Source organism: Natrix helvetica, assembly GCF_964273705.1.
Source record: "Natrix helvetica genome assembly, chromosome: 15".
Taxonomy (NCBI): Eukaryota; Metazoa; Chordata; class Lepidosauria; order Squamata; family Natricidae; genus Natrix; species Natrix helvetica.
Genome location: NC_138565.1, coordinates 5,929,983 through 5,943,275, shown reverse-complemented (window position 1 = coordinate 5,943,275; position 13,293 = coordinate 5,929,983). Strand labels below are relative to the sequence as shown.

The following is a 13,293-nucleotide window of genomic DNA, read 5'->3' as shown; positions in this document are numbered from 1 at the left end:
TTTGCCTTTCCCTTCCTTTCATTAGCGAATTCTATTTATTTTTCAAACTTCACACGCTAGCAATTCTCCAGGGTCGGGAAATATCTTTCCCAGAATCTTCTACCAGACAGAATTCATACTGTTGTGTTGCTGAGTGCCAACTTTGCTGAGTACATAACTCCGTGGAAGTGATGGTTGACTAGATAATTCCTAGATAATCCCATGTTGTCTTTATTTTTTACAATGACAATAAAGACTATGCTACGTATGTTTGTTAAAAGTATATCGGAACCAAGTTAATTTCTTGGACTAGGCTTTCGAAGTAGCTTTATCCATTCTGAAGATTTCTACTACTGCTTTTCAGGGTAGCCAAGGAGTGCCCGGGATGCCAGGATTAAGAGGAAAACCAGGCCCAATGGTAAGTAATTGCTTGAGTTCCTTGCATGAAATTTGTTGAATTGGTTAGAATGAGGAAAACTGTTGTGGCCCACCAGTGGCCAGCAGATTCAGACAGTGGGGAGGGTTGGGGAGGAAGATGGGCCAGTCCTGGAGTCTGGGGAAGGCTCTGATGAGGGATCTGTGTCAGAGGCAGAGAGGAGGGCAGAGCCGTCTGACAGTTACCAGCTGCCTTCGGAGTCAGACATCAGTGAGGCAGAGGAACAGCTGGAGCCTGTTCCCAGTGTGCGCATGCACAGAGCTGCCAGGAGAAGCTAAGGAACAATGGTCGACTTGAGAGTAAAGCCACAGGTGGACGGTGAACTGCCCCTCCCGGAGGGAATAAAAGGAGAGCGACAGGGGAGTGGAGTTTGCAGGAGACAATTAGTTCGCTTCATTGGTTCGTGACTCTCCGAGACTCCTTGCCAGGTTTTGCAGATATCGGCCTGGCAGCTCTCCAAGCCAGATAAGGTCTGTGACCGTAAATCCTCCCTTGAAAGACTTTGCTGGATGTGAATGAGCAGAATTCACAGTCAATTAATAAAAGGGTTTTTTTGTCGGGACCAGGAGTTTGCTGCATACTCTTGGGAAGCCTCGGTCAGAAGAAACATCATTGCTGTCCTTCATATCTTACTTGGATGCAATTCCTATCAGCCACCATGATGGTCATATCATATTATATCATTAATCATCATTGGTGAGGGAAGTTGTAATTCAACCCCAGAGAACATCTTGAGGCACTCTTTAAAAATCACTTGTCCCCTTCAATCTCCATAAAAGAGTTTCATGGGACATTTGAAGGACCACATCGGTGAGGTCTGGACTCAAATTCCCGTTGGGCCACAAACTTTCTAGGGTAAACCTTGGATGGTTGTGAGAATTAAAGAAAAGCCAAGAGAGAAGAATTGGAGAACGTTGTCAAATCCACGAGGAAAAAGAGGGTATAAGTGCAGAATATTGCGACATGAGTGGGGAAAAATTGGAAATAAATCCTGGCTGATATCCATAATTGTTTTGGGGAAAGCAAAAAGACTTTGGATCTTCTTGGAGTAGCAGCTTAAGATGGTGGACTTAAGAATATGGACAGCCCATATTCAGGTCCATTGAAACTCATAGTTGCTCCTATGGTGATATTGGGTTAATCATTAATCCCAAGGGAAAACTGAATAAGGAGTGGTGAGTTGGTTGCTTTGATCTTCTGGAGAAGTTATAGAATGGAAATCAGATGAATGAATGAATGAATGATTCAATGAATGTATGAATCAATCCATGAGTCAATCCATGAGTCAATCAATGAATCAATCAATCAATCAATCAATCAATGAACCAACATGGCCAACGGGAAAACTAGGAGATGGTTAGCAATATCTGGAGATACTGTCTTCCATATTTCTTCCTAGCTAGATTAGGTCACCCTCAATGGTCACCTCATGTGTTTGTTTCCTGCAGGGAAGAGTTGGTGAAAAAGGTCCAGCTGGAATTCCAGGCCCACCTGGCCCAGAGGTAGGTTCTGTCTCCAATTTGGCTTCTTCTTTTAAGGAACTGTATGATTTAGAGATTTTTTTTTAAAAGGCTGAGATATTCCCGATATTCTGAATAGGCCATTGAAAAGGAGCTGCTGGAAGGTTGCTGAAATTATGATGTTTTGAAATCTTTACACCCCCATTCCTCTTCATCCTATCAAAGGTGAAATATTTCTTCTTTACCACTCTTCTCTTCTGTCTAAGAGGAATCTCTGTCTGTCTGTCCATCCGTCCATCCATTCATCCATCCATCCATCCATCTATCTACCTACCTAATCTATCCCATCTTTCTCTCTCTCTCTATCCATCCTTCCATCCATCCATCTATCTCTATCTGTATATCTCTCTGTAACCCCCCTCTCTCTCCCTCTTTATATCTATCTATCTATCTATCCATCCATCCATCCATCCATCCATCCATCCATCTATCTATCTATCTATCTATCAACTATCATCTATCTATGTCTGTATCTGTATCTCCTATCTATCTATCTATCATCTATCTATCTATCTATCTATCTATCTATCTATCATCTATCTATCTATCTATCTATCTATCTATCTATCTATCTATCTATCTATCATCTATCTATCTATCTATCATCTATCTATCTATCTATCTATCTATCATCTATCTATCTATCTATCTATCTATCATCTATCTATCTATCTATCTATCTATCTATCTATCTATCTATCTATCATCTAATCTAATCTAATCTCTCTATCTACTCTCTCTCTCTCTATTTGTATCTCTATAGCTATCTATCTGTCTGTCTCTCTGTCTAATTATTTATCCTCTCTCCCCCCCCTCTATCGATCGATCGATCAATCGATCAATCGATAGATATAACCTCTCTCTCTGTCTGTCTGTCTCTCTCTCTCTCCTATCTATCTATAAAAAGCTTCATTTCTAGAGCTCTTAAGTTACCCGCAGAGTCCATTTGGTTCACCGAATACCTTTTTTCAGTCAAACCCCTTACTCGCTACTCTTACTCAAAGCAGAGACTCAGCACCACGAATGCATGTCTGGGTCCAGACAAACCAAGGTGGAAATTACGGGGTGCTTGGAACGCTTCCCAGGTTGGCCTCCACCCATCATACTAACAGCCTACAATTCCTTCACGCTGGAACTCAACGACTCATGCTAATCCAGCCAGCTCTGGCTTCTTCAGCAAAATATGACGAAAACCACGGCTTATTACGGTGGATAAATACAGCCAATTCACGACCTAGCGGTGACTTCCCAAGAGGATTGCATCACGGCTAACTATACTCACTTGTAAAATACCCAAGATGTCCTAAAATCAAGTCCAGGTCAATTGCTGGCAACATCTCCGAGCAGGGATTGGGGAAAAAAAACCAAAAACCAAGAGAGAATTAACAATATCTGAGATAGGTGGACAAACGATCCAATTCAACAGAGAGTCCTTTCCAAGACTAACGCGCTGCGAATACCAAATTCCACCCGAAGGAAGCCAGGGCTAAATTTAAACCCTTGGACTCCGCCGCCGGCGGTTAAAGTAACATCCTTGTAAACTTGGCAAGAAAGGTGAGAGAGAAGAATCGGAGAAAGAAATGGGTCGGCCTCCATCAGTCATGCATGGAAAAAAAATAAAATAATGAAATAAATAATTGAAAAAAACCTCACTTGCTTTCTAGTCAAAATAAGGGCTTGAAGAGCTCGTGATGAGATCCTGGAAGGAGACGCGATGAATGAACGATAACTTTTGGCACGCCGTTTTTAGTGTCTCGCTTCGTTTCTGCTTATCAATCTGTCTAATAGCTGTGAAAGATCAGAATGAAGTTAAATAAAAACCTAGTTTATATATTTTTTTAAATCCACCGTTCCTCTTTTTTCTCATGCAAACCCCCCCAATTTGTCCCCCCCCCCTCTAGGGATCATTCCATTAATCTGGGTGTTTTCTCTTTTGTTGGCTAGAGAGTGATCAACTTTAAGAAATGAGGAGCAGCCCTGTGGTTTAACAGAGTAACAGAGTTGGAAGGGACCTTGTAGGTCATCTAGTCCAACCCCCTGCCCAAGCAGGAGACTCTACAGCATTTCGTGACAGATGGCAGTCCATTCTCTTCTTTTGGATTTAACTATATAAGTGCAGCGTTTTTATTCATGGTGTAAGAAAAGAGGACATTTGCTGGACAGGTGTTTGCATATGTCTGGTTTAAAGTATAGGTGGTTAACTTATGGCAGCTCATTTAGTGACGGTTCAAAGAATATATCTGCTGAACAAAGCTCTGCATTGGCGACAGGAAGGGCACCTGGCCATTAAACGCTCTGCTAGCTCCATTCAGTTGCCCAGACTCCACCCCGCAAGGCAGTGGTGGGTTGTAGGCGGTACGGGCGTACCAGGAGCCTGCCGGGAGCACCGGGTATTGTTCCAGTATGGTGTTCACTCGCCTGCCTGAGCTCCTTACCTGTATTTGAGCTCTTCAGCGCTTCCGCCCATGTGCACAGAGCTCACGATGCCTGTGCAACGCTTCGCCGAGCAGTTGGAGCATCGCAGAGGCGTCGTGGAGGGAAGGACGCATGCACCTGTGTGGGAGATGCCTGGCCCTGTTGCACCATACTGGTTGCAACAGGAGCCGGAACCCACCACTGCTGCAAGGGATTATGGGGTCGTTAAACGATGATGATGATGAGTTGGTGTCCTCTTAGAGCTTCAGGAGGTCCAGCTCAGCCCAGCCTCTCCAATTCCTAAAGAAAGCTTGAACATCTAGTTAGGAAGATTGTTGACAATGTTTGTCCCAAAGGTGCTTTTTTCCCAAGAGGCAACTGGACTTTCTTGTTTTTCTTTGAAGACATTTCGCTTCTCGTCCAAAAAAGCTTCTTCAGCTCCATAGACATGTTGAAGACATGTTCCTCGCTCTTCTTTCCTCATCTCCTCCACCAGATATCTAGTATTTTACTAAGGCCTGGAACCACTTGTTGTGGTCCGCTGGCAGCCTGTGAGGAGGTTGGGGAGGAAGATGGGCCAGTCCTGGAGTCTGGGGAAGGCTCGGATGAGGGCTCTGTGTCGGAGGCAGAGAGGGGGCCAGTTATCAGCTGCCTTCAGAGGCAGACATCAGTGAGGCAGAAGAACAGAGGGAGCCTGTTCCCAGTGCATGCATGCACAGAGCTGCCAGAAGGCAAGAACAGTTAAGACAAAAGGAGCAACTTGGGAGTAAGGCTTGGAGATGATTGGCCCCTTCCATAAGTCATAAAGGAGGAGCAAAGGCACGTGGGCCTTTGCAGGAAGCAACTTGGTTCGTTCTGGTTGGTTTAAACTCTGAAGCTCCGTTTTGACTCTGTGCTCCGTGTGGCCTTGCAAAGCTAATTGCCAATTATGTCTTTGGCAGCGTTTCAAGGGAGATAAAGGTGGTTGCTTATCAGCCTTATCCCGAAAGACTTTGGCAGGCTTCTGTCGGACTCTTTACAAACTATTTGTGACTCATGACGGGCTGCGAATGAACATAATTCACAGCTGCTGAAATGAAAAGAGGGTCTGGGGGACTAAGCGTGTGGTTTTTACTGTCTCAGGAAGCTTAGGTCAGAACATCACTCTTGGTTGGATTATCTTCACTTAGTCATCTTTCTTCTTTGTCAATTTAGGACTGGACTGTGCCTCCCTTTGTTTCTTGAGCTGAATGGATTGTGGGCGGAAAAAATTACGGGTAGTCGTTCCAAAACCATGTGGTCTTCTAAGCAGCATGTCGTCACCTTTCCCTTCCTCCATGCCAAGTCTGCTTCTCCCTCCTGTCAGGCTTGCTGATTTATGTCCCTGGGAAAAAGGCGGGGATGCGGCCGTCCCAGAATTCGTCCCAGAATTCGTGGAGAACCACACACTGGGCTACGAGGCAACATTCGCTGACCCCGTGCAGAACCCTGGTTGAAGGGCCAAGACAAATTGGAATCCACCTCGCTTCATTTTCCTGCAGTCCTCTTCTTCCAGTTTTTCCCCCTCTTTCGCTTTCCCTCCCCATCAGTTGACATCACAGTGAAACCAAAGTACAATGTCAACGCAAGGAAAAGTCTGTATCGGGTGCCACCTTTGCTTTCCCAGATCTCTGTTTCTGCTTCTCCAGGACCATCTGCCCCCCCAGCGTGGTCCTTCGGATCTTCCGACAGGGCTAAAATATTGGACCCCATCAATCTTGATTTTGCTTGGCCTTTTCCTTCCTCTTCTTCTCGTTCCTCCTTCTCTCCTTTCAGTGAAGGAAGTCCGTAATGACTTTCCCAGGAACTATATGGTAAAGGTTCCCCTCGCATTCCCAACTCTAGGGGGCGGTGCTCATCTCCGTTTCAAAGCCGAAGAGCCAGCGCTGTCCAAAGACGTCTCCGTGGTCATGGAGCCGGTATGACTCAACGCCGAAGGCGCACGGAACGCTGTTCCCTTCCCACCAAAATGGTCCCTATTTTTCTACTTGAATTTTGTACGCGCTTTCGAACTGCTCGGTTGGCAGAAGCTGGGACAAGTAGCAGGAGCTCACTCTGTTATGTTAGGCACTAGGGATTCGAACTTGTTGATCGACCTCTCTGATCAACAAGCTGAGGAGCATCTTAGCCACTGAGCCCCCGCGTCCCTAAAAAGGCACTATAGACTCCTCCAAAGAACTAGGTCTTCTTCAGGTAATCTATCCAGACCAGGAACCTCAAAATATCTTGTCTACCGTAAGTAACAAAGGAAGCAGAGGAGACCACAGCACCCTTTCTAGGCCATACGGCTGGACAGCTCCTGAGACAGAAGATAGTCTCTTTCAAAGTTGGACGTGGGACTTCTGTAGCTCTGAATGGGGTCATCCCAGGCTGGTCTGTAAAGATTCTCAGTCGTCCTGGCCATGGTTGTCCCAAAGGTGCTTTTTTCAAGAGGCAACTGGAATTCCTTGTTTTTTCTTTCGCTTCTCAACCAAGAAGCTTCTTCAGCTCTGACTGGATGATGGTGGGGAGTGGAAGGATTGACGCTCCTTGCAGACAGCTGGTCCTTTGCATCCTTTGAGAGGGTCGTTGAGGCCACTTGGGGGTTTATTTGTGTCTTCTTTGAAGACAGTTTGCTTCTCATCCAAGAAGCTTCTTCAGCTCTGACTGGATGATGGTGGGGAATGGAAGGATTTACACTCCTTGCAGACAGCTGGTCCTTTGCATCCTTTTAGAGGGTCGTTGAGGCCACTTGGGGGTTTATTTGTGTCTTCTTTGAAGACAGTTTGCTTCTCATCCAAGAAGCTTCTTCAGCTCTGACTGGATGATGGTGGGGAATGGAAGGATTTACACTCCTTGCAGACAGCTGGTCCTTTGCATCCTTTTAGAAGGTCGTTGAGGCCACTTGGGGGTTTCTCTGTGTCCTCCGTTGTCACTTGAGTTGCGCCAATTGTTCTTGTAGTCCCAGGCTGGTCATTTCCCCCCACTGTTAGGCTGAAGATGCGATTCAAGGCACAGGAGGCAACAGAGTTAAACTCTCCACATCTGCATTCCCCCTTTGACACTTGAATCAGCAATTTTTTAATCTGCTTCAGCAAGATCTTAGAAACAGGTTTATGCCTTGCGCGAGGAGCCAAATCGTTCCGTCTCAGTTTTGGCCCGTGAGTTGAATACGGGGCTAATTAAAACCTTGGTCCTTTGACCAGCCTAAAATAACCCATCCAAGTTAAGACGTTTGGTGGGCCTCCTTGAATCTTTGCAGGCCCTCTTCTCTATTTCTTCTCTCTCTTTTCTCTCTTGCTCTTCTCTCTCTCTCCTCTCTTTCCCCTTCTCTCTCTCCTCTCCTCTCTCTCTCTTCTCTCTCTCCTCTCCTCTCTCCTCTGTCTCCCCTCTTCTCTCTCTCCTCTCCTCTGTCTCCCCTCTTCTCTCTCTCTCCTCTCCTTTCTCCTCTCTATCTCCTCTCTCCTGTTCTCTCTATCTTTCTCCAACTCTCCTCTCTCTCTCTTCTCCTCTCTCTCTCTCTTCTCTAACTCTCTCCTCCTCTTCTCTCTCTCTCTCTCCTCTCTCTCTCTCTTCCCCCCCCCCCCAAAGAGATGACGCCCCGGACTCCTCTTCTTATTGTCCTCTCCGTTTGATGTTTTCCAGGGCTTCCCAGGAAGCATCGGCCCTCCGGGAGAAAACGGCCCCGAAGGTATTAAGGTGAGGGGTGCTGCAAAGAAATGTCTGTGGGGTTGCTTTGGCAGTGGCCCAAAGGAAAAAGAGGTAAAGGGAACGGTAAGGGGAGGGACAGAGAAAACCCCGGAGATCTCCGCGCGGCGTTCTGGCTGGGCTTTCAGATTTCATTTGGATGCTGACGGCTCCAAGAATGGGAGTTTCTTCCCCTGTTTTCTTTCTTCGGTGGTGGTTCTCCCCTTCCTCACATACTCCTTTCGGCAACGGGATTGACATTGGACGCCGTCCCACAGCAGCGCATGTTGGCAACGTGCGCCTGCTCTGTGTTTTTGTAGGCCCACCGGGGTCTGTCTGCCTCTCTCTTTGGCTGAGCCTTTTTTTTCCCCTCCTTGTCCTCCCCCCCTCACCCTTTGCAGGGAAAGCCTGGCGCGAGGGGTTTTCCTGGTCCCAGAGGAATGCCTGGCCAAGAGGTGAGAGGCTGCTCCCTCCATGATGTGCGTCTGTTTTCCTTTAAAAAAAAAAAGATTGGGGGATTTTAGAGATTGATTTCCCCAAAGATGGCTGGAGTCCCTGGCAGATTAAGTCTGTCTATGAATGGATTTAGATTGTCTTGGGGATGGGGATGGGGGGACTGAGGAAGAACTTTGTATTAAATGTGGTCTTTCTTTCTTTCTTTCTTTCCTTTCATCTTTCTTTCCCTTCCCTCCCTCTCCTTCCATCTATCCTCCCTCCCTTCCTTTCTCTTTCCTTCTTTCCTCCCTCCCTCCTCCTCCCTTTCTTCTTTCAATCAATCCTTCATTCCTTTCTCTTTCCTCCCTCCCTCCCCTTCTTTCCTTTCCTCTTTATTTCGTTCTTTTCTTCCTTCCTTTCGTTTCTCTTTCCCTTCCTTCTTTCCTTCCATATATCTATCTCTCCTTCCTTCGCTCCTTCCATCTATCCTCCCTCCCTTCCTTTCCCTTCTTTCCTTCTTTCCTCCCTCCCTCCCTTCCTTTCTTCTTTCATTCCTTCCTCCCTTCTTTCCTTCTTTCCTCCCTCCCTCTCCTTCCCTTCAATCTTTCCTTCCTTGCTCTCCTTCCTTCCCTCCTTCTTTCCTTCCTTCCTTTCCCTTCTCTTCCCTCCCTCCCCGCCTCGCCTTGCCTCCCTCCCTTCTTCCCCTTCTATTTCCTCCCTCCCTCCCTCTCCTTCCTTCCTTCCTTTCCTTCAATCTTTCCTTCCTTGCTCTCCTTCCTTCCTTCCTTCCTTCCTTCCTTCCAGGGCGATGAAGGGCCACCAGGTCCCTATGGACCCCCAGGGGAAGAGGTAAGAACACAGGTGGTGCTTTTAGAGTGGGAGGGTTGCCTTTTACTGGGCCACATTGCCCCCAGCCTTGACTTTTGCTCAGTTACTCCCCACCGCAGCCCCCTCCCAAACTCCCTCCTTCAAGCAGAACTTGGGGGGGACAAGAGCCTCCTGCTCTGGATGACGCTTTTCTTCTCTTCAACGTCTCACCTGCCACTTGTCTCCTTCTTAGGGTCCTCCTGGGCAGAAGGGGTTTCCTGGCAAATCAGGTCCAGAGGGTTTAAAGGTAAGGAGGGCATCGTCCTAGGAGACTCAAATCTGTCGCCAAAACAACTCACCCTTTTTGGGTTTCCCAAGCTGGTAATCTGAAAGCATGCCTTTCACCCACTCCTGGCCTTGGCACTGCCTTCCTTTCCTGAAATCTCCTTTTTCCTCCTTCCCCCCCTTTTTTTTGCTCTGGAAATTCCGACTCACCGTGGTTTCTGGAACAGAGAGGAGCCTTGCATATATTTCTGCAAACCGCAGCGAATTTTTATGATTAGCCAGTTTCCCCCTTGCTTGTTCTTTTCTTTTCGAAAATTGGTTAATTGTGTGATGGAGGACAGCCTCCCTCCAGGGGAGGGAAAAAGAGAGAGAGAGAAAGAGAGGGGGAAAAAAGAACATTATGCAATTGGAAAAGCTGCTAAAAACGGAACCGTTGCAACGAAAATAAAATGTGGAAGAGGGAATTTGTGTAAATGTGGAACGAAGTTTGCTCGACTTCCATCAGAGTGAAGAAGAAAATAAATACAACAGTGGAAGGAGGGAGATAGAAGAGGGAAAGAAGAAAGGGCAAAGAAGAGGACGCAAGGGATGGGGAGTAAGAGTAGGAGAGAGGCTAGGAAGGGGGAAGAAGAGAGGAGGAGCAGGGAAGAGGGAGGGGAAGAAGGAAAGAGAAAGGAGAGGAGGAAAGAAGAAGGTAGAGAAGGGAGGTTGGGAGGAAAGGAGGAAGAAGGAGTAGAGTTGTGGTAAAATAAGATGGATGTACGAGGTGGCAGGAAAGTAACCCCTATTATATTTTTAATTCTTGAAATGAATGGTGATAAATGTTAAAGGGTAATATATAAATAACAATAGTACTTATGATAAATGTACATGTGTGAATGTATATATGAGAAAGAAAAATAAAACTCTTTAAAAAAAAGAACTGAAGAAACTGAAGAAGCTTCTTGGATGAGAAGTGAAACCTCTTCAAGGAAAAACAAAGTCTAGTCGCCTTCCGAAGAACTGAAGAAGCTTCTTGGATGAGAAGTGAAACCTCTTCAAGGAAAAACAAAGCTGCTAAAAACGGCTGAAGTCCTTCCATCTCCCGCTTCTAAACACATTATGCTTAACAACAACAACAACAACAACAACAACAACAACCAAATTTTAACGGCACTCTTTTGTGCGTGTGTGAACTGAATCTGAAATTGCTGCTTTCGTTCCCTTTCTGTACTTCTTTTTTTTGGGGGGGGGGGGGGGTTCTCATGGTCTTGCAATATCCCTAAATTAACTAGGTTTTCCTCTCTCCACTCCAGCTGGCCGGTTCTTCCAAAAGCTTTTTAATTTCTTTTTAATGCACTTTTGAATCTCAAGTGTTCGCAGAGCAGTTTTGCAAGGCGGCGTTGGAGAGAAGGCAGCTGCTCCTGGCCCATTCATTTCCTTCACACCCTCCCTCCCCCCCCCCCCAGAAATACTCCTCCGTTGCCAAAATATTGTGTGCACAGTTTTGTCTTGCCTTCTGGTGCTTTGATAAATAGGTTGATCCCCCCCCCCCCTTCTTTGTGGCAGCCCCTCAAATCTCAGGGGTTGCCACAAAGAAGAGGGAGTCAGTCTATTCTCCAAACTAACTAAAGGCAGGACAAGAAGCAATGGTTGGAAACTAATCAAGGAGAGAAGCAACTTAGAACTGAAGAGAAATTTCCTGACAGTTAGAACAATGAATCAGTGGAACAGAAGTTGCCTCCAGAAGTTGTGAATGCTCCAACACTGGAAGTCTTTAAGAAGATGTTGGATATCCATTTGTCTGAAGCGGTGTAAGGTTTCCTGCCTAAGCAGGGGGTTGGACTAGAAGACCTCCAAGGTCCCTTCCAACTCTCTTATTCTATTCTATTCTATTCTATTCTATTCTATTCTACTCTACTCTACTCTACTCTACTCTACTCTATTCCTATTCCTATTCCATTCTATTCTATTCTATTTTCCATATGCCATATTCTATAGTTTATTCTATACTCTATTCCATTCCATTCTATATACTGGCCTACTGCTATGATGCCACCCCTTCATTTCATTTCATCCAATAACGTGGGACAATTCAACAGTTTTTTTTCCAATTCAGCAATTGTGGAATGATTTCAGCGATTTTTCAATTGAACCGATGTGGAACGATTCAGCAAAAAATTTTAATTCCACATTGGTGGGAACGATTCAGCAATTTTTCAGTCGATGATGGAGAAGATGTAACCTTCACAAGAAGAAGAAGAAAAAAACAACAACAACCCATCACCCACCACCGTGGGAAGATGTTTTCCGCAGCTGAAGATAACCAAACAGCTACAGTTCCTATTTGTTCTGCTACCCACTCATGTTGGGACGTGATCAGAGGTTAATCCGTTAATTAACAAGCTTGAAACGAGCTAAAATCATTTGTGCGTGCTTGGCTCTCTGACTTATATCTTTATTCAGTCTTCCCCAACCCGGTCCTCTCCAATGACTTGGATTACATGTCCCATCATCCATACAATGGCTTCCCTTAATTGGTTCTACTGGGAGGGGCCATTAGAGGTTGAGACAATTTAAGATTTCACGGTCTCGGTCTTTCTATCTGTAGAATGGGTTGTTGGGTTTGTTTGTTTTTTCAAAATATTTTTTTAAATTTTATTTTTATATAAGCAATCTGTTTTCCATTAAACAGTGTGTCGTCTGGGTACAACTATTTTGTGCCACCAATTAAAATGTACCTTATTCATTATTTAATCTCTTCTTAGCTTAATTTCCAACCCCTTAAATGTCTGATAGGCTAGAGCCATCCTCATTATGATTTAATTAACTCTGTTATATTAATACATTTTTCTATACTTTACAGAACTTATTTTACTATTAATCCTTACGTCTGTTCTCTAACCACTGGCAAAAAGATCCCCCAAATTGTACAGCAATCAGTTTGTTCTTTCTCTTTGATAGCCAGTGCCAATCCATTCATTTCGGCACATTCTAATATTTTCCTAATCACATTTTTCTCTGTAGGGTTTTTGTTTGTTTGTTTGTCTGTTTTGAGGGCAGATTAAGGTGTTGAGATGCACTTTGCAAAACTGCAAGGACGGTGCAACTCATTATTCTTTGCTTGGTTTCAGGGTGAACCAGGAAACCGAGGACGACTGGGAAAAATTGGTGATGAGGTAACTCCAACATCACTTCTTCTCTTTCTTTGGCATGCTGATCTTTGTCTCTAGTGATACCTGCCAGCCGGAGGGTTTCCTTTATCCAAAATAACTTTGACTGCTGCTGGCATCTTTCTTTCTGGATTTGATCTTCCCTACTTGTTAGAAGAAGGGACGCAGTGGCTCAGTGGCTAAAACACTGAGCTTGTCGCTCAGAAAGGTCAGCAGTTCGGAGGTTCGAATCCCTAGCGCCGCGTAATGGAGGGAGCTCCCGTGACTTGTCCCAGCTTCTGCCAACCGCAGCAGTTCAAAAGCACGTTTAAAAAATGCAAGTAGAAAAATAGGAGCCACCTTTGGTGGGAAGGGAACAGCGTTTTGTGCACCTTTGGCGTTGAATCATGCCGGCCACATGACCACGGAGACATCTTCAGACAGCGCGGGCTCTTCGGCTTTGAAACGGAGATGAGCACCGCCCCCTAGAGTCCGGAATGAATAGGGAACCTTTACCTTTGTTAGAATAGCTGGAAATCCTATTTTGGAGATGTTTATGCGCCTGAATTATCAATGTTTAAGCTACGTAGAAGCAGAGATG

The 13,293-nt window shown here is 45.5% G+C and overlaps 1 protein-coding gene across 4 annotated transcripts in view; it reads left to right on the top strand.

Moving 5' to 3' along the window:
* Positions 1-13,293, top strand: part of COL27A1 (collagen type XXVII alpha 1 chain) — a 203,511-nt gene that overhangs the window by 76,254 nt on the left and 113,964 nt on the right. For all 4 annotated transcript variants that reach the window (XR_014176514.1, XM_081967198.1, XM_081967197.1 and 1 more), the window contains 7 exons: positions 344-397; positions 1,864-1,917; positions 7,993-8,046; positions 8,436-8,489; positions 9,274-9,318; positions 9,530-9,583; positions 12,675-12,719. Coding sequence is in view for 3 of the 4 variants with exons in the window: in XM_081967198.1 (XP_081823324.1) it covers positions 344-397; positions 1,864-1,917; positions 7,993-8,046; positions 8,436-8,489; positions 9,274-9,318; positions 9,530-9,583; positions 12,675-12,719 (360 nt within the window). In the remaining variant the exon portion in view is untranslated. The remainder of the gene's footprint in view (positions 1-343; positions 398-1,863; positions 1,918-7,992; positions 8,047-8,435; positions 8,490-9,273; positions 9,319-9,529; positions 9,584-12,674; positions 12,720-13,293) is intronic.